The 24,643-nt window shown below is 43.2% G+C and overlaps 1 protein-coding gene across 3 annotated transcripts in view; it reads left to right on the top strand.

Annotated features, from left to right (window-relative positions):
* LOC121304018 (major histocompatibility complex class I-related gene protein-like) overlaps positions 1–24,259 on the top strand; it is a 32,419-nt gene extending 8,160 nt beyond the window's left edge. Inside the window, exons 2-8 of one of the 3 annotated variants that reach the window (XM_041234959.1) lie at positions 2,424–2,684; positions 9,207–9,479; positions 17,481–17,768; positions 19,870–19,980; positions 21,148–21,180; positions 21,950–21,995; positions 24,115–24,257. In XM_041234959.1, the coding sequence (XP_041090893.1) occupies positions 2,424–2,684; positions 9,207–9,479; positions 17,481–17,768; positions 19,870–19,980; positions 21,148–21,180; positions 21,950–21,995; positions 24,115–24,172 (1,070 nt within the window). In that variant the 3' untranslated portion in view covers positions 24,173–24,257. Of the gene's footprint in view, positions 1–2,423; positions 2,685–9,206; positions 9,480–17,480; positions 17,769–19,869; positions 19,981–21,147; positions 21,181–21,949; positions 21,996–24,114 lie in introns of all 3 variants that reach the window. The other 2 variants (XM_041234961.1, XM_041234960.1) reach the window with 2 other exon arrangements.
* Positions 24,260–24,643: the final 384 nt, after the last annotated feature.

The raw sequence follows: 24,643 nt of genomic DNA, 5'->3' as shown, positions 1-24,643 counted from the left end.
GAGAGATTGATTTAATAAGTGATATTCTACCAGCTGAGAGATTGATTTAATAAGTGATATTCTACCAGCAGAGAGATTGATTTAATAAGTGATATTCTACCAGCGGAGAGATTGATTTAATAAGTGATATTCTACCAGCGGAGAGATTGATTTAATAAGTGATATTCTACCAGCAGAGAGATTGATTTAATAAGTGATATTCTACCAGCGGAGAGATTGATTTAATAAGTGATATTCTACCAGCAGAGAGATTGATTTAATAAGTGATATTCTACCAGCAGAGAGATTGATTTAATAAGTGATATTCTACCAGCTGAGAGATTGATTTAATAAGTGATATTCTCCCAGCGGAGAGATTGATTTAATAAGTGATATTCTCCCAGCGGAGAGATTGATTTAATAAGTGATATTCTCCCAGCGGAGAGATTGATTTAATAAGTGATATTCTACCAGCGGAGAGATTGATTTAATAAGTGATATTCTACCAGCGGAGAGATTGATTTAATAAGTGATATTCTACCAGCTGAGAGATTGATTTAATAAGTGATATTCTACCAGCTGAGAGATTGATTTAATAAGTGATATTCTACCAGCGGAGAGATTGATTTAATAAGTGATATTCTACCAGCGGAGAGATTGATTTAATAAGTGAAACAAGCAGGCAGTGAAGCGCAATTCCTCCCCTTATAGTTTACACTCAGCTTCTGGATAATGGAAGGAACCCCTTCCTTTTTATTTGCTGATCAGTACATGTGGCGGTTTACAGATGAAATCATAATTTGGCATGTTTATTGCTGTATCACAATGCATAATCCGTGGATCATGGATCGGATCGATTAAAGATCGCGATGCATCGGTATTCGAGGAATTATTACACCCCTAGTGGATAGTTAAGAGATTGTAATCTGAATGCTGAGGTGTTGTGTATTGGGTTTGATAGGAATTTAGTTACATGCACAAAAGTAACAGAACTCACATGTTTACAGTGTTACAGTATTTACAAGTTTATTTTTAGTCAAATGAAGAAGGTTGAAAGAACTGCAGTGAATGAATCAATCACAGTACAGCACAGACTCGGTGTAATGTCCTTACTCTGTAGTAAGCATGTAATGAAGAGTCGGGGGCACAGGGGGGGGGCTCAATTCACATGCACTTTATTCCATGGTTATTAGTTCACATTAATGATGTTTATTGCTTTTCTCCTGCACTAATCTACCACTATGCTGCTCTCCCCGTGTCTATCCCCACACTGTCTAATCCTTCCGCTTCTCAGCCTCACTTCCTTTGTGCGACCTACATGCTGTATTTCTTAAAGGGGCAGCTGTACATTTCTGGACACTACACTCTGTACAACTCGTATAGTTTGATTGAAATGGGAATTAATAAAATAACTACAGCGTTATTTTTATGAAAACAATCCAATCACAAGCTGTGCACAAACTGTTGACTCTAAGTTCAGGTATTGGCTTGTATTGTCTAATTTGACGACTTAAATATGAAAAGTTAACAAATGTACTTCATACAGAGTTAACACAAACAGTAATAAGCAACGTACAGTTTCACGCAGAAATCAAACATTGTTGACTGTTTCGCATGCATGCTTTGAAAGCTCTGCTGACAAGCTTGTTGTCCTGATTAACCTGCGCTTTAAAGCCAGCTGAAGGGGAGCTCGTTTTCTCTTGTGACTCATTGAGCACTGATGTTGTAAGCAGCTGCTCTTGGTGTTTGTGAGGGAATGAATGAACGATCCGTTTCCAGTCAGAGTTCAGTCACGTGAAATGCCAGGGTCCAGTTATCCACTAATCTTTAATAGTTTTTATCCCTTTAGTACCGGTAATAAGTGCCGAGATTTACTGTATTATAATTGTTATTACAACAGAAGTCTATTTTTCTTGTGGATTCATGTGATTATTAAGTACATCACCACTGCCACTGTGCTGCTCCACACCTCCGATGAACCCAGGAGGGAGCCCCCCTCCCTGGACCTCGTGTCCCGGAAGGTTTCTAGTCTGTGCCCCTGATCTCCTGGGAAGATCATAGAAACTCATGATTGAACCCTATCCTAGTACCACAGACAAAGCACAGCAACATACAGTAGAAATATCATCTGAAAACACTGCCTTCCTTTCAACATTCAAAACCAAAATCAAATAAAGCAAATTAGCATGCTTGTATTTCTGAGGGGAAAATGGTTTTCTATGTGAGTACATTACAAATATCTGTACATTTCTGCAGTGATTAATGGGTTTCTGTGGCCATCACTGCATTCTGCACCCTTGTGTGAATTCTGCATTGCTTTGTGACATCACAGAATGGTGGAATCCTGGAGAGACTGGTGCATGTCAGCAGCTCACTGGCACTGTGTGTTTTACTCTGGGATTATTGAAATGTGTCACTAATCCTCATTTGTATTCCTCTTCCAGGAACTCACTCACTGCAGGGTTTTGGAGTGGCAACCACAGAAGGGACTGGGTTTCCAGAGTTTGTGTTTCTGGCGATGCTGGATGATGTGCAATACATGTCCTTTAACAGCACCATGAAAAAACCCGTCTTCCAAACACACTGGAGGAATGAGACGAAGGGTCGGGAGTTCAGGGAAAGACGCAGCTGGTATATTCTCCATGGTCAACAAATCTTAAAATGGAGTTTGATAAATACAGTCCAGCACTTTAACCATACTGGAGGTGAGTACAGATACACACACAGCCCCTTCTATCACTGTTAGAGACACAGGGACTATAGGACTGAGTACAGACACACACAGCCCCTTCTATCACTGTGAGAGACACAGGGACTATAGGACTGAGTACAGACACACACAGCCCCTTCTATCACTGTTAGAGACACAGGGACTATAGGACTGAGTACAGACACACACAGCCCCTTCTATCACTGTGAGAGACACAGGGACTATAGGACTGAGTACAGACACACACACAGCCCCTTCTATCACTGTGAGAGACACAGGGACTATAGGACTGAGTACAGACACACACAGCCCCTTCTATCACTGTGAGAGACACAGGGACTATAGGACTGAGTACAGACACACACAGCCCCTTCTATCACTGTGAGAGACACAGGGACTATGAGGAGCCCCTTCTGAGTACAGACACACACAGCCCCTTCTATCACTGCAAAAGAAAGACATGGAGGATTGTTTTCTGGCCAGATGCTACAAAAGAAATATGGTCAGGTTAAATTATTAGTATTTATTTCTTACACCCTTATATATATATATATATATATATGTGTATATATATATATATATATATATACACACACACACACACACACACACATATATATTGTGAACTGGAGACTCGCCCCACAGGCTCGCACGGGTTCTTTTCCCTTCAAAGTCACGCCCAGACACACAGGATTGAAAGGAACAGCGCTCACGCGCACTTTTAATAAACACAATGAAATAAACAAAAACAAACACCTAGCTCTTATTTGGAGCACTAACTAAACATTCACCAGGAACCTACTCTAATAAAACCAGACAGCCAAGCTGTTTACCGGCTGAAACAAAAACATAAGATTAAACACCAGAAAGACTTCTACACAGTAGCTTTTACATAGCGGTTGAAAACACCAACAACCGGGCCCTCCACACAGCAGCAGCCTTGAGCACACTGACTGCTTTCTTTAAATACCCTGCACCTGGCTCTAATTTACAATAATCACCAGGTGCAGGCGATAATTAATAATAAAACAATTAACAGAAATAAATTAATTAAACCAATGTGCATTTGCACATGTTTTTAGGCAGGGAGGAATCTGACCCTCTCCCTGCTATCTCACTATATATATACACACACACACACACACACACACACACACACACACACACACACACACGATGCCGTGAAAAAGTATTTGCCCCCTGTCTGATTTTCTGCATTTTTGCACATTTTTTCACATTGAATTTGGTCAGATCTTTTTGTGGGTTGTATTAGTATATAGAGGGAGTCTGAGAGAAAAAAATGACACCAAAGTTTGGTGCATCTTTCATTTGTTTGGTGTGCAGGGTAATCAAACATGCAATCTTCAGGTGTGAAAAAGTTATATTCCCCCTAGTTAACTCAACCCAATTAAAGAGATAATTAGGGTCAGCTGTTTGAATACTTTGGTTAACAATCAGGCCTGCCCACTATAAATCTGCCTAACTTTGGCCCTTACCATCAGAGTGAAGTTGCAAGCACACAGGATCTAGAGGCACATCATGCCACAGTCAAAATAAATTCCTGAAGACCTCCGGAAAAAAAAAGGTTGTTGATGCCTATCAGTCTGGAAATGGTTACAAAGCTATTTCTAAGGCCCTGGGGCTCCACCAAACCACAGTTAGAGCCACATTGTCCAAATGGAGAAAGTTTGGGACAGTAGTGAATCTTCCCAGGAGTGGCCGTCCTGCCAAAATCTCTCCAAGAGCAAGGCGTAAAATCGTCCAGGAAGTCACAAAGAACCCTAGAACAACATCCAGGGATCTGCAGGTCTCTCTCGCCTCGGCTAAGGTCAGTGTTCATGACTCCACCATCAGAAAGACACGGGGCAAAAATGGGATTCATGGCAGAGTAGCAAGGTGGAAACCACTGCTCACTAAGAAGAACATGAATGCTCGTCTCAAGTTTGCCAAAAAGCACCTGGATGATCCTCAAGAGTTCTGGAACAATGTTCTGTGGACAGATGAGTCAAAAGTGGAACTCTTTGGCCAGCTTGGGCCCCGTTATGCCTGGCGAAAACCAAACGCTGCATTCCACAGTAAGAACCTCATACCAACAGTCAAGCATTGTGATGGTAGTGTCATGATTTGGGGGTGCTTTGCTGCATCAGGAACTGGACGACTTGCCATCATTGAAGGAACCATGAATTCTGCTCTGTATCAGAGAATTCTGCAGGAGAATGTCAGGCCATCCACCCGTGAGCTGAAGCTGAAGCGCAGCTGGGTCATGCAGCAAGACAATGATCCGAAACACACAAGCAAGACTACATCAGAATTCTTGTTCTTCAACCAATTGAAAGTTTTGGAATGGCCTAGTCAAAGTCCAGACCTAAACCCCATTGAGATATTGTGGCAGGACCTGACACAAGCAGTTTATGCTCAAAAACCCACAAATGTCACTGAGTTGAAGCAGTTCTGCATGAAGGAGTGGGCCAAAATTCCTCCACGGCGCTGTGAGAGACTGATCGATAACTACAGGAAGTGTTTGGTTGCAGTTATTGCTGCTAAAGGTGGTGTAACCAGTTATTGCGTCTAAGGGGGCGATTACTTTTTCACACGGGGGCATTGGGTGCTCCATAACATTCTTTAATAAATAAATGAAATAAGTATCAAAATGTTGTGTTATTTGTTCACTCAGGGTCCCTTTTATCTAATATTAGATTTTGGTTGAAGATCTGATAATATTCAGTGTGAAAAATATGCAAAAATGTAGAAAATCAGACGGGGCAAATACTTTTTCACGGTACTGTATATATATACAGATAGATAGATAGATAGATATACAGTGGCTCTCAAAAGTATTCACCCCCTTGGACTTTTCCACATTTTATTGTGCTATGTACTTTACAGTGCTTTGCGATACTTTTGTATATTAAGCACTATATAAATACAATAAATAAATAGCATGCATACACCTGAGACTGACCACAATGCAAGAGCATATTCTATAAGGAACCTGTTAATACATGTGTATAATAATCAATAATATGTTCTATAAGGAGTCTGTTAATACATGTGTATAATAATCAATAATATATTCTATAAGGAGTCTGTTAATACATGTGTATAATAATCAATAATATAATGTATAAGGAGTCTAGTAATACATGTCTTTTAATAATCAATACTACCTGAGTGTAATGCTCTTGGGTCAGTGTGGGGGCACTCACAAGTTATTCTCATTGCACGCTGTCCAGTGGGCAGAGTTGGTTGCCGTTACATCGTATTGGCGTCATATTCTGGTGTTATATATGAAAGTTTTTCTGAAGTCCAAACCACAACGTTGTATCAACGCCACAATCTGAACGTTATAATGACTTCAGAATCATAACGTCGTGATTAGGTCAGAGTCTGACCTAAAAATATTATTATTAATTACTGAATTAATAGCTTTCATATGCATTAATAATCCAACCATAATCCAGTGAGATTCCTAACCTGCGTGTGTATATATCATAATCCGGTGAGATTCCTAACCTGCGTGTGTATATATCATAATCCGGTGAGATTCCTAACCTGCGTGTGTATATATCATAATCCGGTGAGATTCCTAACCTGCGTGTGTATATATCATAATCCGGTGAGATTCCTAACCTGCGTGTGTATATATCATAATCCGGTGAGATTCCTAACCTGCGTGTGTATATATCATAATCCGGTGAGATTCCTAACCTGCGTGTGTATATATCATAATCTGGTGAGATTCCTAACCTGTGTGTGTATATATCATAATCCGGTGAGATTCCTAACCTGCGTGTGTATATATCATAATCCGGTGAGATTCCTAACCTGCGTGTGTATATATCATAATCCGGTGAGATTCCTAACCTGCGTGTGTATATATCATAATCCGGTGAGATTCCTAACCTGCGTGTGTATATATCATAATCCGGTGAGATTCCTAACCTGCGTGTGTATATATCATAATCCGGTGAGATTCCTAACCTGCGTGTGTATATATCATAATCCGGTGAGATTCCTAACCTGCGTGTGTATATATCATAATCCGGTGAGATTCCTAACCTGCGTGTGTATATATCATAATCTGGTGAGATTCCTAACCTGCGTGTGTATATATCATAATCCGGTGAGATTCCTAACCTGCGTGTGTATATATCATAATCCGGTGAGATTCCTAACCTGCGTGTGTATATATCATAATCCGGTGAGATTCCTAACCTGCGTGTGTATATATCATAATCCGGTGAGATTCCTGACCTGTGTGTGTATATATCAGTGTTCACAGTGATCTGATTTGTTTTATATCACACTAAGTATCATGTTGACCAGCTGCATAAACTACAATTAGAATGCATCTTTAAAACTGGGCTCATATGTATTAAGCATAAATTATATTACCCACACATTGTATAGGAATTTTAAGATTTATGTAAAGAAAAAATAAAATAAAATAAATAAAATAAATAAGGGTAGACTAATGAAGTTTAATCTCTCTGATCTCTTATTATTATTCTCTCATCATCTCTCTGCCTCTCTCAAAGTGACTCTCTCTCCCTCCTTTAGACAGAGCTCATACCAGTTCTTTGCCTTTCTGAGTTTTTCAAATAACATAAAGAAAACTATAAGTTGATAGGTTAAAACTATTGTGGCAAAACACTAAATCTAATTGTCCTCATTTAACACTGTAAACTTCAATAATTTTAACAGGTACAGGCAGTTTCCAAGTTGAGTATACCTGTGTGTGTTAAACTCTTTCACTATAGCGACACAGTTTGAGCGGCTTTAAGTGAGATCAGACACTTTAACAGTTTATTTAACAGTTTATATATATATATATATATAATATATATATATATATATATATATATATATATATATATATATATTGTAATAAAATAAATATGCAAGAGTAAGTAGTAATGCAAAATAGAAGGTGAGGTTCTATGGTTGCATTGCTACAGAGCAATTTATCACACAGGTTATTTTCTTTAAAAACGCCTTTAAATTACCCCACTGAAAGTTAACTAATAGCAGCTGAAAGGGGGGAGTGGAGCGTTATATAAAGTGGCAAATAGCGAGGTACGGGGCTAAAAGAACGGCAACTGGGCAGTCAGTGCAGGAGAGAGCGTTTGCGTTTGGAAACAGGTGTTTAAAACAAAGTAAACAACGTGACTTGGAGAGTGGGGTTCGTTTACAAAAGGACATCAGACCAGGAATAAATGGAACACAGTGGTGGATAGCAGCGAAACAAACTATGGACATGGAGAAACAACTACGGGGCAGCAAGGTAGTTGAAACAAACTTTTAATATCCAAAACAGGAGTGGGGTTTGGATTTTTAAAAGAGATCTGTGTCGTATGTTTTCAAGCTGGGGTTGTGAGTGAAAACAGCAACTAAAGACTGTTTGTTTTATTCCTGCGATAACACGAGTGTGGAGTGTGTTGACATTATTTTGGAAAGCGTGTTCATTTGAACTTGGAGTGTATAGTTCAGAGATAAACCGCTTGTAAAACAACGCTGGCACCAGAGACTGTATACTTTTTTAACAAATAGTGCTTTGTGAAATTCGTGCTGGGTTTCAGGACACGTGAAGACGAAAAATCCCTGCAGTATATAACTGTGTATTAAAACCACAAGTATTGGACTGTTTTATAGAGAGTCAACACAGTTAATTTCAAGACCTTTATTTTTAGTTGTTGGCTGGAACGAATACGTGGTATTTTGAGTTGGATCTGTTTGGGAAAACGAGCCTTGTGCTTTTCTTCACTTTTACTTTATAAGCGCTGGGATTACTTCATCCTCCTTACCAGGACTGACCTGCTGGGGGCACCCTTGGTCATCGGTGAAACCTGAAAGCAGGACGGAGGTTTGTGTGCAGCCCTAAGCACGGATTATACAATTGCAGCGATTAAACAAAGGAAACGCATCTGGAAGTCCTCCTGGTGGCGAGTAGTGGAATTGCAGGCCAGAGGGCTTTCAAGTGAATGAACTCTTAACGCCCCAGAGTGTGGAGGCGGTGTTTTGTGTTTGGGTTGGGTAGGGGCTAGCCTTGCCCAACGGTCAAGACTAGGGACCTGAAACAGTTAAGATTAGGGCCCGGTGAGTGGGTTAGGTTTTATTTTCTGAGCACCCATTTGAAAGTGTTTTGTTCGCAATTGTAAAATAAACCCTCACTAGACTTCAACTCCTGCCTCTTGTCTGGTCTTTCATCAGATTACCACCCCAAAACAGAGCCCCAAGCTTATATATATATATATATATATATATATATATATATATATATATATATATATATATATATATGTGTGTGTGTGTGTGTGTACATAATGATAAATAATAATAATAATAATAATAATAATAATAATAAAATAATAAAGAACAATAGGAAATAGGCATTGACGCGTCAGGCAGCTTTGGGCTTAATTTAGTAATGGAGATGTATAAATATATAAAATATACAATATACTTTTATTGGACACTAATGCCTATTTTGTCTTTTGTCTTTGTGTGTTTATTCCAGTTCACACTTATCAGTACATGGGTGGCTGTGAGCTGGATGATGACGGGACCAGGCGGGCATATTTGTCTCATGCGTATGATGGGAAGGATTTTATTAGTTTTGATGTAGAGACCCTGACCTGGGTCGCTGCTGTGCCACAGGCTGTCTTCTATAAACACAAGCAGGAAGCTGACCCAGCCTGGCAACAGATCACTTTGGACTATCATAGACAGGACTGTTTCCTGTTGCTGGAGCAGTACCTCCAGTATGGGATGGAGACCCTGCAGAGAAAAGGTAAAGTAACAATCTCATATTGCTTGTGTTTAACTCATCAGATACTAACTGAGTGTTTATAGTTTAAAGGTACAGTAACAATCTCATGCAGTATTCCTGTTTGAGATCCTGTACAGGTGTATTTTTCTGTTGTAAATTTATTTTCGTTTAGGTAAAAGCCTATGCTGGTCTGTTGCTGGTGCAGCTGCTGGTAACTGGTCATGTGTCTCATTAAGTCAGAAAGGTTTTTATTCTACACATATGTATATGATATCCATGGTTTGATTTATTTCCTTTAACTTTAAATAATAAAAAGATAAAGTCACATTGAAGTTTAACTGCCCCTCAATATATGTGTAATTTACAGCCTGGGTTTACTTGCTATTCAAACTCTAGATGCAAGCACTGCATTAATAAATGAACCTGCAGATGATCAAGCTGAAAACAGACACAGATCACATACCTGGATTTACACAGCGTGGGATTTACACAGTACAGGATTTACACAGCGTGGGATTTACACAGTACAGGATTTACACAGTGTGGGATTTACACAGTACAGGATTTACACAGTGTGGGATTTACACAGTACAGGATTTACACAGTGTGGGATTTACACAGTACAGGATTTACACAGCGTGGGATTTACACAGATTTACACAGTGTGGGATTTACACAGTACAGGATTTACACAGTGTGGGATTTATACAGTACAGGATTTACACAGTGTGGGATTTATACAGTACAGGATTTACACAGTGTGGGATTTATACAGTACAAGATTTACACAGTATGGGATTGTGGCAGAGTGTCCTGCCCCTATATAAACTACTGGTCAAAAGTTTTAGAACACCTCCATTTTTCCAGTTTTTATTGAAATTTAAGCAGATCCAAGTCCAGTGAATAACCTGAAATGGTGCAAAGGTAAGCGGTAAACTGCCAGAGGTAAAAACTGAAAAATAATGTACATTTCAGAGTTATACAAAAAGGCCTTCTTCAGGGAACAAGTAATGGGTTAACAACTTACAGCTGTTCTGCAGCAATGGAAGTAAATTAAGCCTTGAAAGTTGATGCTAACAATTCCTACAGGTGTCCCAACTTTTGTTGATTACTTACAAACCCTCTGTCTGTATAAAAGCAGTGTTGGAACAGACTGTGTTACTACACCCTCTTAAGCATTATTTGGAAGGTATTGTACTGCAGGAAGTAGTATATTGCTATCATAATGGCGAGAAAAAGGCAATTAACAAAGGAAGACAGACAGACCATTATAACCCTTAAAAGTGTAGGTCTTTCCTTTAGAGAAATTGCAAAGAAAGCCAAGGTGTCAGTGAGTACAGTTTCCTACACCATCAAAAGGCACTTGGAAACTGGAGGAAACTCTGACAGGAAGAGGTCTGGCAGACCCAAAGCCACAACAGAATCAGAAGACAAGTTTCTGAGTCAACAGCTTGCGTGATAGGCGGCTCACAGGACAACAGCTTCAAGCACAGCTTAACACTGGTCGAAGTAAGCAAGTCTCAGTTTCAACTGTGAAGAGAAGACTTCGAGCTGTAGGTTTGACAGGTCGAGTGGCAGTAAGAAAGCCATTGCTAAGATGGCAAAATAAGAAAAAGAGGCTTGCCTGGGCCATGAAGCACCGCCAGTGGACTACTGAAGACTGGAAGAAGGTCTTATGGACCGATGAATCAAAATTTGAAATCTTCGGTTCATCACGCAGGGTTTTAGTACGCCGCCGAGTAGGTGAAAGGATGGTTCCTCGGTGTGTGACACCAACTGTCAAACATGGAGGAGGAAGCGTGATGGTCTGGGGCTGACTTGCTGGATCCGGAGTCGGCGACTTGCACAGAGTGAGTGGCACCCTGAACCAAATCGGCTACCACAGAATTTTGCAGCGCCCTGCAATACCCTCTGGTATACGCCTAGTTGGTCAGGGGTTCATTCTACACCAAGATAATGACCCAAAACATAAGAACATAAGAACATAAGAAAGTTTACAAACGAGAGGAGGCCATTCGGCCCATCTTGCTCGTTTGGTTGTTAGTAGCTTATTGATCCCAAAATCTCATCAAGCAGCTTCTTGAAGGATCCCAGGGTGTCAGCTTCAACAACATTACTGGGGAGTTGATTCCAGACCCTCACAATTCTCTGTGTAAAAAAGTGTCTCCTATTTTCTGTTCTGAATGCCCCTTTTTCTAAACTCCATTTGTGACCCCTGGTCCTTGTTTCTTTTTTTCAGGCTGAAAAAGTCCCTTGGGTCGACACTGTCAATACCTTTTAGAATTTTGAATGCTTGAATTAGGTCGCCACGTAGTCTTCTTTGTTCAAGACTGAACAGATTCAATTCTTTTAGCCTGTCTGCATATGACATGCCTTTTAAGCCCGGAATAATTCTGGTCGCTCTTCTTTGCACTCTTTCTAGAGCAGCAATATCTTTTTTGTAGCGAGGTGACCAGAACTGAACACAATATTCAAGATGAGGTCTTACTAGTGCATTGTACAGTTTTAACATTACTTCCCTTGATTTAAATTCAACACTTTTCACAATGTATCCGAGCATCTTGTTGGCCTTTTTTATAGCTTCCCCACATTGTCTAGATGAAGACATTTCTGAGTCAACAAAAACTCCTAGGTCTTTTTCATAGATTCCTTCTCCAATTTCAATATCTCCCATATGATATTTATAATGTACATTTTTATTTCCTGCGTGCAGTACCTTACACTTTTCTCTATTAAATGTCATTTGCCATGTGTCTGCCCAGTTCTGAATCTTGTCTAGATCATTTTGAATGACCTTTGCTGCTGCAACAGTGTTTGCCACTCCTCCTACTTTTGTGTCGTCTGCAAATTTAACAAGTTTGCTTACTATACCAGAATCTAAGTCATTAATGTAGATTAGGAATAGCAGAGGACCTAATACTGATCCCTGTGGTACACCGCTGGTTACCACACTCCATTCTGAGGTTTTTCCTCTAATCAGTACTTTCTGTTTTCTACATGTTAACCACTCCCTAATCCATGTACATGTGTTTCCTTGAATCCCAACTGCGTTCAGTTTGAGAATTAATCTTTTGTGCGGGACTTTGTCAAAAGCTTTCTGGAAATCTAAATAAACCATGTCATATGCTTTGCAATTATCCATTATCGATGTTGCATCCTCAAAAAAATCAAGCAAGTTAGTTAGGCACGATCTCCCTTTCCTAAAACCATGTTGACTGTCTCCCAGTACCCTGTTACCATATAGGTAATTTTCCATTTTGGATCTTATTATAGTTTCCATAAGTTTACATTGCATATAATAGAAGTCAGGCTATGTCAGAACTACCTTAGAAGAAAAGAACAAGACGGTAGGCTTCAAATCATGGAATGGCCAACACAGTCTCCAGACTTAAACCCCATCGAGCTGGTTTGGGATGAACTGGACAGAAGGGTGAAAGCAAAGCATCCTACAAGTGCAACACATTTGTGGGAACTTCTGCAACAGTGTTGGGAAGAACTTTCAGAACAATATTTGATTTCCATTGTAGAAAGAATGCCACGAGTGTGTTCGGCTGTTATATCTGCAAAAGGTGGCTACTTTGATGAGTCAAAAATTTAGATTAAATTTTGTTAAACAAAACAATTCCATGATTTCTTTTTTATCTCCAATTGTTTATTTTTTCTATGCTTTAATTTCAGAGTACATTGAGACATTAAACTGCGTAAATTTCAATAAAAACTGGAAAAATGGAGGTGTTCTAAAACTTTTGACCGGTAATGTGTATGTGTGCACTGTTTTATTATTATTTGTTTTATTATTTAATAATTATACTGAGCGTCCCTGTGCCTCAGTTTCACCCGCCATTCCTTGTTTTGGAGTCTGTGTTTCTGGTGTGACGTTACCACTGCAAGCCACCCTTTCACAGTTGGTGTCCAGAAGTGGGAGTACAGCACCTCCAAGTGTCAGACCAGAAGTACGGCGGGTGAATTTATTTTTGCGCAACAGGAGTGTTTTTTTGGTTTGGGGGAAAAAAAAAAAAGAAATAGATAAAGTGGAGGAGTATGTGGAGAGGTGGCATGAGCATCAGAGGGAGTTAAAGGAAGGAGGGGCTACATGGTGCCTCGCCTGTCTGGAGTAGGGGCACCTCCCTGACGTGTGCCCATATGAAGACCCCCTTTTTGTGGAGGCCTTCGATTGGGGTGAGGTGGAGACCACGGAGGAGTGGATCCGCCTTGAAGTCTGTACCATCGCCGCAGGTGGATCAGGAAACCTGCCTCACCTGCCTTAAAGGGGAGGAGTGGTGCTTTGCCGTCGGCAAGGTCGGGCATAAATCACCTGATCAGCCTCCTCCATGGCAGAAGGTGGAACTGCCGGAAGGGAAGGAGTGTCGGTGCCAAGAAGAAGTGAAGAAGGTGGTGCGTCCACAGCCCAAGAAAGGGAAGCCCAAGAGTGGTCGCTGGGATGGTTGCTTTCTTGTGGTCGAGGCCTCTAGTTGGTGCCCTTCCTGTGGGAAGGGGGCCCACACTGTCGTCATCTGTCCCCGCCCCGGAGAGGAGGAGGAGGGACGACAGAAGGGCAGCTGGGAAGCTTACCTCAGTGCTCTTGGGGCCATGAACTGGTGCACTGCCTGCGGGGAGTGGGGCCACTTCGTGGTCAACTGCCCTATTCTACAGGAGGAGGAGGAGAAGCACCAGTTTGCAGAAGGAGAGGAGCCATCGCTGCCATCTCCAGTGCAAGAGGGAGAAGCCCCGCTATCTCCAGTGCAAGGGAGAGGAGCCATCGAACGTCCGCAGTCCAAGAAAGGGAAGCCCCCAGGTCCACAGCCCAAGATGAGAACAGCAGAGGAAAAGTGCCTGCTGTTCCCATCTCCACCAGCAGAGGGAGAATGCCTGCTGGTTCTGCCTCCACCACTGTGGAAGGACTACCTGTCGCTCCCACCTCCACCAGCAGAGGGAGAATGCCTGCTGGTTCCTCCACCACCAGCAGAGAGAATGCCTGCTGGTTTCACCACCACCCTCATGAGGAGAGGAGCAGGAGCTGCTGCTGGTTTCACCACCACCCTCATGAGGAGAGGAGCAGGAGCTGCACCACAGAGCCAGCACTACCCCTGAGCGCTATCTTCCCTGCACAGCACAGCGAGGGAGAGCCGCACCAGTTCCCTGCAACAGGGGGAGACTACACGCTGTTCCCACCTTCGTCGCCAGGAGACTACACGCTGCTCCCACCTCCACCGCTTCCACTCTGCTCAGGAGCTGCCTCAGCACCAGGAGCTGCCACCTCCGCCACCTCCAGCAGAGGGTGAATTCCTGCTGGTTCCACCTCCACTGCCATGGGAGGACTGCTTGCAGCTCCCACCTCCACCAGCAGAGGGTGAATTCCTGCTGGTTCCATCTCCACTGCCATGGGAGGACTGCTTGCAGCTCCCACCTCCACCAGCAGAGGGTGAATTCCTGCTGGTTTGTCCTCCACCGCCATGGGAGGACTGCTTGCAGCTCCCACCTCCACCAGCAGAGGGTGAATACCTGCTGGTTCCATCTCCACTGCCATGGGAGGACTGCTTGCAGCTCCCACCTCCACCAGCAGAATTCCTGCTGGTTCCGTACTGTGGCCGGAGCCCAACAAGAGGGAGCAGCCAGCTATGAAGAAGTTCGCCTGTCAGGGATGCCTGCCTCGCAGCCGCCAGGGGATGCCTGCTGGAGCCCAACATCAGGGAGCAGCCAGCAGAGGTCAGGAGGCTGCCGTTCGGCTCCGGGATTACCTTGGCCGGAGAGTCAGGAGGCAGCCGGGTGGTTGCCAGGATTGCCTTGGCCGGAGGAGCCGGCCTGTGTACAGTCGGCCTACTACAGCTGTGGGGTGGGAGGAGGACCTCCCACTGTGGAGGAGGACCTCCCTTTGTGGCCACCACCTTTGGCCTATTGCTGCCCCTGTTCCTGGGCAGGGACTGTAAACCGGGATTTTGGGGACTAAGGGTGGAGGTGGCCTTTTGAGGCCATGTGTGCTGCCACAAGGGGGGGTCGTATGTGGCGGAGTGTCCCGCCCCTATGTACATGTGTGCGCTGTTTTATTTTATTATATATTATATTCATTGCTTGCTGTTTCAGACCGGTGCAAAGCCGCTCTCAGTGTGACTGGGTTGAATCCCCATCCCTATAAGGCTTGTGGGAATGTGTCTGGAGCCTTAATACGGAAATGGTTTAATGGTTAATTAAGGCTCCAGCAACGATATAAAAGACCAACTCCAAGCTCATTAGGGGAGAGGGTTCAGAGTGGAGAACGAGTGAGGAGTTGGGAGGTAAATCTAAAGTCGAGAGATAAACAATTGCTATACGTGTTGGTTAAAACCAGCGCGATACTTGTTTCGTTATTATTGTTTGTTTGTTTGGCCAACGCGCCTTTTTGTTTTGTGTCTTTTATGTTTGTTTAAATGTTTGTATTGCTGTTTAATAAATATACTGAGCGACCCTGTGCCTCAGTTTCACCCGCCATTACTTGTTTTGGAGTCTGTGTTTCTGGTCTGAAGGACCAAAACAAAGGTGTTGAAGCTCAAATAGAAAGACACAGAACAAGACTTACAAAAATAAAGGTTTCCAGGCTGGGCGATGCCTTCACTGGAACAGAAAATACAAAAAAAACACAAAACAGCAAACCAAAAAAGCATCAAGCACAAACACCAGCTTGCTTCCTCAGCTCCCTCCTCTCCCTAATGGGAAGCTGAGGCCTCCTTTTATGTCATGTGGCTGGGTGCTGATTGATAGTTAATTACTCTAATCAATCCCAGCCACCTGAACACAATAAACCCAGGCAGGTAGGGGAATTTAACCCCATCCCTGCCAATCTGTATAGGGCAGAGCTCTGCTCTGCCACAGTGGGATTTACAGTGTAGGATTTTTTTTCGACTACATGAAGACCCTGCTGCCTGGTTATGTGAGAAGCTGCCTGATATGGCAGAGATACAGGGATATTCCTAATAGAGTTGATATGGCAGAGATACAGGGATATTCCTAATAGAGATGATATGACAGATACAGGGATATTCCTAATAGAGTTGATATGGCAGAGATACAGTGATATTCCTAATAGAGTTGATATGGCAGAGATACAGTGATATTCCTAATAGAGTTGATATGGCAGAGATACAGGGATATTCCTAATAGAGTTGATATGGCAGAGATACAGTGATATTCCTAATAGAGTTGATATGGCAGAGATACAGTGATATTCCTAATAGAGTTGATATGGCAGAGATACATGATATTCCTAATAGAGTTGATATGGCAGAGATACAGTGATATTCCTAATAGAGTTGATATGGCAGAGATACATGATATTCCTAATAGAGTTGATATGGCAGAGATACAGTGATATTCCTAATAGAGTTGATATGGCAGAGATACAGTGATATTCCTAATAGAGTTGATATGGCAGAGATACAGTGATATTCCTAATAGAGTTGATATGGCAGAGATACAGTGATATTCCTAATAGAGTTGATATGGCAGAGATACAGGGATATTCCTAATAGAGTTGATATGGCAGAGATACAGTGATATTCATATGGCATGTCCGAGATACAGTGATACCAATAGATTCCTACCTGTGCTCTATGCCGCTTCTGAGAAGAAAATAAAAGGACGTGAACAATGTCTCTTACTGTTTGTAACTATAAGCTATATTTTCAACATGAGCACAAACCCTCTATAGAAACAGTAAAGGAATGTGTTGCTGTGCTGAGATCACTGGTAATGCACAGACTGTGCTGTTCAATTACTATAAACACAAAGGTACCTGTACAAACACAATGCCTGTTTGTTCTGCTGTTCACTAAGACACTGCTGAGCTGATCCGTTTAGTGAGATCAGTTCCAATTGAAAGTGACCAGCGTGCCAGGGCTAGAGCTACACTCGGATCAGCCACACATTAGCTCCATTTACATATACCCTCTCAGCCAATCAGAGTGGAGGGGGTTTCTACAGTGTGATTGAATACTGCATGAAACAATACTGGGGTCTAACTGTAACAGCACTGCTGTTCTCTTTCTCCAGTCCGCCCTGCAGTGACGCTGATACAGAGGAAAGCGCGTGAATCTGCAGGAACGGACGTCATTTGCCACGTGACGGGGTTCTACCCCCGAGAGGTTGAGGTGAACTGGGTCAGAGACGGGGAGGCTGTGCTGGAGGAGGGGGTGTGGAGTGGAGAGGTGCTGCCCAACGGGGACACAACCTACCAGCTGAGAAAGATCCTGACAGTGAGTCCTGAGGACCAGAAGAAACACAGCTACTCCTGCCAGGTGCACCACGCCAGCCTGGATGAGAAGATGGATGTGAAATGGGGTAAGAGAGAGAGAGAGAGAGACCCTGCTACTGAAATAGACTGTGTGAGCAGGGAGGGGAGGGGAGGGAGGCTGTACCTGAGACCCTGGTACTGAAATAGACTGTGTGAGCAGGGAGGGAGGGAGAGGCTGTACCTGAGACCCTGGTACTGAAATAGACTGTGTGAGCAGGGAGGGAGGGAGGCTGTACCTGAGACCCTGGTACTGAAATAGACTGTGTGAGCAGGGAGGGAGGGAGGCTGTACCTTAGACCCTGGTACTGAAATAGACTGTGTGAGCAGGGAGGGAGGGAGGGAGGCTGTACCTGAGACCCTGGTACTGAAATAGACTGTGTGAGCAGGGAGGGAGGGAGGCTGTACCTTAGACCCTGGTACTGAAATAGACTGTGTGAGCAGGGAGGGAGGGAGGGAGGCTGTACCTGAGACCCTGGTACTGAAATAGACTGTGTGAGCAGGGAGGGAGGGAGGGAGGCTGTACCTGAGACCCTGGTACTGAAATAGACTGTGTGAGCAGGGAGGGAGGGAGGCTGTACCTGAGACCCTGGTACTGAAATAGACTGAGTGAGCAGGGAGGGGAGGGAGGGAGGCTGTACCTGAGACCCTGGTACTGAAATAGACTGTGTGAGCAGGGAGGGAGGGGAGGGAGGCTGTACCTGAGACCCTGGTACTGAAATAGACTGTGTGAGCAGGGAGGGGAGGGAGGCTGTACCTGAGACCCTGGTACTGAAATAGACTGTGTGAGCAGGGAGGGGAGGGAGGGAGGCTGTACCTGAGACCCTGGTACTGAAATAGACTGTGTGAGCAGGGAGGGGAGGGAGGGAGGCTGTACCTGAGACCCTGTTGGAAAAAAAAAACATTATTGCTGTACATACACAGTATAATAAACTCAATGGTGCCTCAGAAAATATTAAACACAACAATGCCTCAACACATCTTCACCTGTTATTAGGACAAGCCTCACACCATTCATTTCAATAGGGATTGTAGAGGACTGTATCACACCATTCATTTCAATAGGGATTTTAGAGGTCTGTATCACACCATTCATTACAATAGGGATTGTAGAGGACTGTATCACACCATTCATTTCAATAGGGATTGTAGAGGACTGTATCACACCATTCATTTCAATAGGGATTGTAGAGGACTGGATCACACCATTCATTTCAATAGGGATTGTAGAGGACTGGATCACACCATTCATTTCAATAGGGATTGTAGAGGACTGGATCACACCATTCATTTCAATAGGGATTGTAGAGGACTGGATCACACCATTCATTTCAATAGGGATTGTAGAGGACTGTATCACACCATTCATTTCAATAGGGATTGTAGAGGACTGTATCACACCATTCATTTCAATAGGGATTGTAGAGGACTGTATCACACCATTCATTTCAATAGGGATTGTAGAGGACTGTATCACACCATTCATTTCAATAGGGATTGTAGAGGACTGGATCACACCATTCATTTCAATAGGGATTGTAGAGGACTGTATCACACCATTCATTTCAATAGGGATTGTAGAGGACTGGATCACACCATTCATTTCAATAGGGATTGTAGAGGACTGTATCACACCATTCATTTCAATAGGGATTGTAGAGGACTGTATCACACCATTCATTTCAATAGGGATTGTAGAGGACTGGATCACACCATTCATTTCAATAGGGATTGTAGAGGACTGTATCACACCATTCATTTCAATAGGGATTGTAGAGGACTGTATCACACCATTCATTTCAATAGGGATTGTAGAGGACTGTATCACACCATTCATTTCAATAGGGATTGTAGAGGACTGGATCACACCATTCATTTCAATAGGGATTGTAGAGGACTGGATCACACCATTCATTTCGATAGGGATTTGGTCGGTACATTCATTTCAGTAAATCATGCTGAATTACCCAGAATGCTGGTTTGTAGAGGGGCTGGATTAGACTGGTTTTACTGGAAATGCTAAATGCCTGTGGTAAACTTTCACACCACTGGTATTACTGTGCTTTACACAGAGCCTAATGCCTGCTGCAGGGATGTGGGTCATTATCTTCACTGATTGCTTTTGCTAAACAGTCTCCTGTGTGTTTGCAGCTCCAGAGGCTGCTCTGAACGTGGGGTTTGTTGCTGGTGGTGTGCTGGCTGCTCTGGGTCTGATCATCGCAGTGATCATAGGAGTTCACATCTGGATGAAAAGAGCATCAGGTGAGAGAGAGGGAGGCGGGGTTAAAAGCTGCTTCATTAATGCTGCATTTCTAATTCCTTTATCAGTTGTGTTCTGTATATACAGAATAGACAGGTCCTGATGAAATATACATATTTATGAGCTTAGCATGAACAAACTCCCATTTCTAATTGATCCCAGTCTTTTAACGCCCTGGTCTCTCCTGCAGTAAATGTGTAAAAGGTTCCTGTACTAGTCTTTGCACTGGGCTGCTGATTCCTCCATGTAGGAATCTGAAGAGCTGTCTTCCACAGTCCTCTCTGGACTCAGCTTTCAGCTGGCCTTAGAGTTTAGGTTCTGAATAAACTCCTGGCAGCAGTGAGGATGGATCGAGCCCTAACTCCTGAAACAGCTACCCAAGGGTTTCAACCACTGATGGAACTCCAGATTTGCAGAGTACTGGAAATGTTACCAAACAAGAGTTAAACACACATGCTGTGCTCTTGGAAAACAACATGTTAATAATGTGTGCCTATAAGCTCATCAGGACTCTTACAGGTGCTGATAAGGACATGGATCTAGTATTTTAGACATGCACTTTACAACCAGAACCCACACATCAGTGACACAGAGGCTGAATGCAACATATAGCTAGAGCTCCTGTACATTCTCTCAGTGTTTATCTCATTGCAGTCGGTGGAACTCAAGGAAACTGATATTTTGGGAGGCCCTGGACAGGGATACTGACCCGCAGTTTCAGGGCAGTTCTGTCCAAAGCTGGATGGGTCACCCTGGTCACTGAAGGAGAAATGACTTGAGCCCCCAGACATGAATTTACTTGGGCTACTGTTTTTGTTCTTTTAATATGTGAAAAAAAAAATGCACATGAAGGATAGTAGCTGGCAGAATCTTCAGAAAAAGATCTGCTGTGGGTTTAGTGCTAAGCTGCAAAAAATGGGTCAGAGTTTCTGTGTGATTTTAGGGAGTGCTTTTAGCAGTGAATCTCAACAGGGTCCTATAGCTCTATAAAGCAGGGCTGGGTGCAGGGAAAGTGAATCCAGCCCTGGCATGTGTGCACTAATAACACAAGTGCAATCACAACCTTCTCCAGTGTGTGGAATGATGACAGTACATTTCTCAATGATATGAAGCTGCTGATAGATTCACTTGTAAATACAGTAACCCTGAGTTTTGTAATTCACTCCTAGGTGCCAGGAGCCCTGACTACACAGCAGCGCAGAGTGAGTATTTTAGATGTGTTTTAATTGCATACATTTAAGAAGAAGAAATAAAACACTTCTAGTGAAGATCAAGGCTAAGAGGATAGAGGTTAGAATGAAGTTCTTGGCAAAATACCGATTTACTTGCGCTACCAAAAACTGGTTTGTAGAAACTGCCTGTACCTTCTTATTATCATCATTCTATGGGTCAGAGTTGTAATAGATGTGTTTGTGCAGAGCTGTCTCTCCCTGGTTTGCTCTGCTTTTAGGAGATCATTGTTTTCTATGGGTCAGAGTTGTAATAGATGTGTTTGTGCAGAGCTGTCTCTCCCTGGTTTGCTCTGCTTTTAGGAGATCATTGTTTTCTATGGGTCAGAGTTGTAATAGATGTGTTTGTGCAGAGCTGTCTCTCCCTGGTTTGCTCTGCTTTTAGGAGATCATTGTTTTCTATGGGTCAGAGTTGTAATAGATGTGTTTGTGCAGAGCTGTCTCTCCCTGGTTTGCTCTGCTTTTAGGAGATCATTGTTTTCTATGGGTCAGAGTTGTAATAGATGTGTTTGTGCAGAGCTGTCTCTCCCTGGTTTGCTCTGCTTTTAGGAGATCATTGTTTTTCTATGTGCCGCGCCTGCTAGATACTGAACTACAGTAACATTCAAATATAAACCCAAGGGAGAAGGGCTTTAAAGGCTCTTCTTTGAGAGATCTCCTCATGGGTCAGAGTTGTATTTTATTATTATTATTATTATTATTATTATTATTATTATTATTATTATTATTATTATTATTTCAGCAAAGGAACAAAGTGATGCTTCATCCAGCTCCACCAGCGACGACAGGTAAAGATACATTTTCATGCACTTTTAATAACTATTGGATTCTGTTCTTCTTCTAAATGAATCAGTTATCACCCCAGAAAAATGTATTAAAAACAGCACTGCTTATATTTCAAAATGGTTTTTTTTGATTGGTGCTATAGATGGTTTGCCATTTTTAAGGTGACAGTTGCCTGACTCTTCTGAGCTGCATGAGATTTTGTTTTCCTGTGAATAACGGACACCAGTGTCACTGATACTCCAGCATTGTCTTGATAGGACAGAGCACAGCACACCAACAAGGAGGGTAGAGTTCAGAGGAGATCCTGAGAGCGCTCCTGCTTCTCACTGATACTCTAGCATTGTCTTGATAGGACAGAGCACAGCACACCAACAAGGAGGGTAGAGTTCAGAGGAGATCCTGAGAGCGCTCCTGCTTCTCACTGATACTCCAGCATTGTCTTGATAGGACAGAGCACAGCACACCAACAAGGAGGGTAGAGTTCAGAGGAGATCCTGAGAGCGCTCCTGCTTCTCACTGATACTCCAGCATTGTCTTGGTAGGACAGAGCACAGCACACCAACAAGGAGGGTAGAGTTCAGAGGAGATCCTGAGAGCGCTCCTGCTTCTCACTGATACTCCAGCATTGTCTTGATAGGACAGAGCACAGCACACCAACAAGGAGGGTAGAGTTCAGAGGAGATCCTGAGAGCGCTCCTGCTTCTCACTGATACTCCAGCATTGTCTTGGTAGGACAGAGCACAGCACACCAACAAGGAGGGTAGAGTTCAGAGGAGATCCTGAGAGCGCTCCTGCTTCTCACTGATACTCCAGCATTGTCTTGCTAGGACAGAGCACAGCACACCAACAAGGAGGGTAGAGTTCAGAGGAGATCCTGAGAGCGCTCCTGCTTCTCACTGATACTCCAGCATTGTCTTGCTAGGACAGAGCACAGCACACCAACAAGGAGGGTAGAGTTCAGAGGAGATCCTGAGAGCGCTCCTGCTTCTCACTGATACTCCAGCATTGTCTTGATAGGACAGAGCACAGCACACCAACAAGGACGGTAGAGTTCAGAGGAGATCCTGAGAGCGCTCCTGCTTCTCACTGATACTCCAGCATTGTCTTGATAGGACAGAGCACAGCACACCAACAAGGACGGTAGAGTTCAGAGGAGATCCTGAGAGCGCTCCTGCTTCTCACTGATACTCCAGCATTGTCTTGATAGGACAGAGCACAGCACACCAACAAGGAGGGTAGAGTTCAGAGGAGATCCTGAGAGCGCTCCTGCTTCTCACTGATACTCCAGCATTGTCTTGATAGGACAGAGCACAGCACACCAACAAGGAGGGTAGAGTTCAGAGGAGATCCTGAGAGCGCTCCTGCTTCTCACTGATACTCCAGCATTGTCTTGATAGGACAGAGCACAGCACACCAACAAGGAGGGTAGAGTTCAGAGGAGATCCTGAGAGCGCTCCTGCTTCTCACTGATACTCCAGCATTGTCTTGATAGGACAGAGCACAGCACACCAACAAGGAGGGTAGAGTTCAGAGGAGATCCTGAGAGCGCTCCTGCTTCTCACTGATACTCCAGCATTGTCTTGATAGGACAGAGCACAGCACACCAACAAGGACGGTAGAGTTCAGAGGAGATCCTGAGAGCGCTCCTGCTTCTCACTGATACTCCAGCATTGTCTTGCTAGGACAGAGCACAGCACACCAACAAGGAGGGTAGAGTTCAGAGGAGATCCTGAGAGCGCTCCTGCTTCTCACTGATACTCCAGCATTGTCTTGATAGGACAGAGCACAGCACACCAACAAGGAGGGTAGAGTTCAGAGGAGATCCTGAGAGCGCTCCTGCTTCTCACTGATACTCCAGCATTGTCTTGATAGGACAGAGCACAGCACACCAACAAGGAGGGTAGAGTTCAGAGGAGATCCTGAGAGCGCTCCTGCTTCTCACTGATACTCCAGCATTGTCTTGTGTAACAGAGGTGCAGGGAGCAGCAGTTTAATTATAATTTGAGTTGTTTCTTGCTAGTTTTGAGGGAGCAAACACAAACAAACTGGTTCCATTGTGCTTTTCTCACCCATGTGCTTTACTAACCACAGTCTTTTTGTTCCATGTCTGTATTGTTCCAGGTGTGACCCTGTTGCAGAGAAGCTGACGGCACAGATAGAGAATATACAGCTCAGCTGAGACTTCATCTTTTACACTTTATTTACCCAGATATTGCCACACAGAGTGATCGCACAAACCAATACACTTTCCACTGTATTGTACTATTTCATGAATTCTGCACTTTCCACTGTGTTTAGTGTACTATTTCATGTATTATGCACTTTCCACTGTATATAATTTTTATATATCATTGGTTTATAACTGTATATCATGTGTTATGCATTTCTCTGTATTTTGAGGTATTACAGATTTTCTTGTTATCTTGTAAAGCGCTTTGTGATGGTGTTCCACTATGAAAGACGCTATATAAAATAAAGATTGATTGGTTGATTGATTGATACTGTGGGAATACAGTAAAGCACTTAATCCAGGATCAGAAACTGGTATAGGGGTCAGTTCAGTAGATATATGGGGCGCCTCTTTACATTCATGCAATGGTTAACGAACAGATAGATCAGAACAGGCATTGGGATTCTTGTTTTGTTTTGC

This window comes from Polyodon spathula, chromosome 36 (genome assembly GCF_017654505.1).
Source record: "Polyodon spathula isolate WHYD16114869_AA chromosome 36, ASM1765450v1, whole genome shotgun sequence".
Lineage (NCBI taxonomy): Eukaryota > Metazoa > Chordata > Actinopteri > Acipenseriformes > Polyodontidae > Polyodon > Polyodon spathula.
This window is presented reverse-complemented; position numbering and strand designations above follow the sequence as displayed.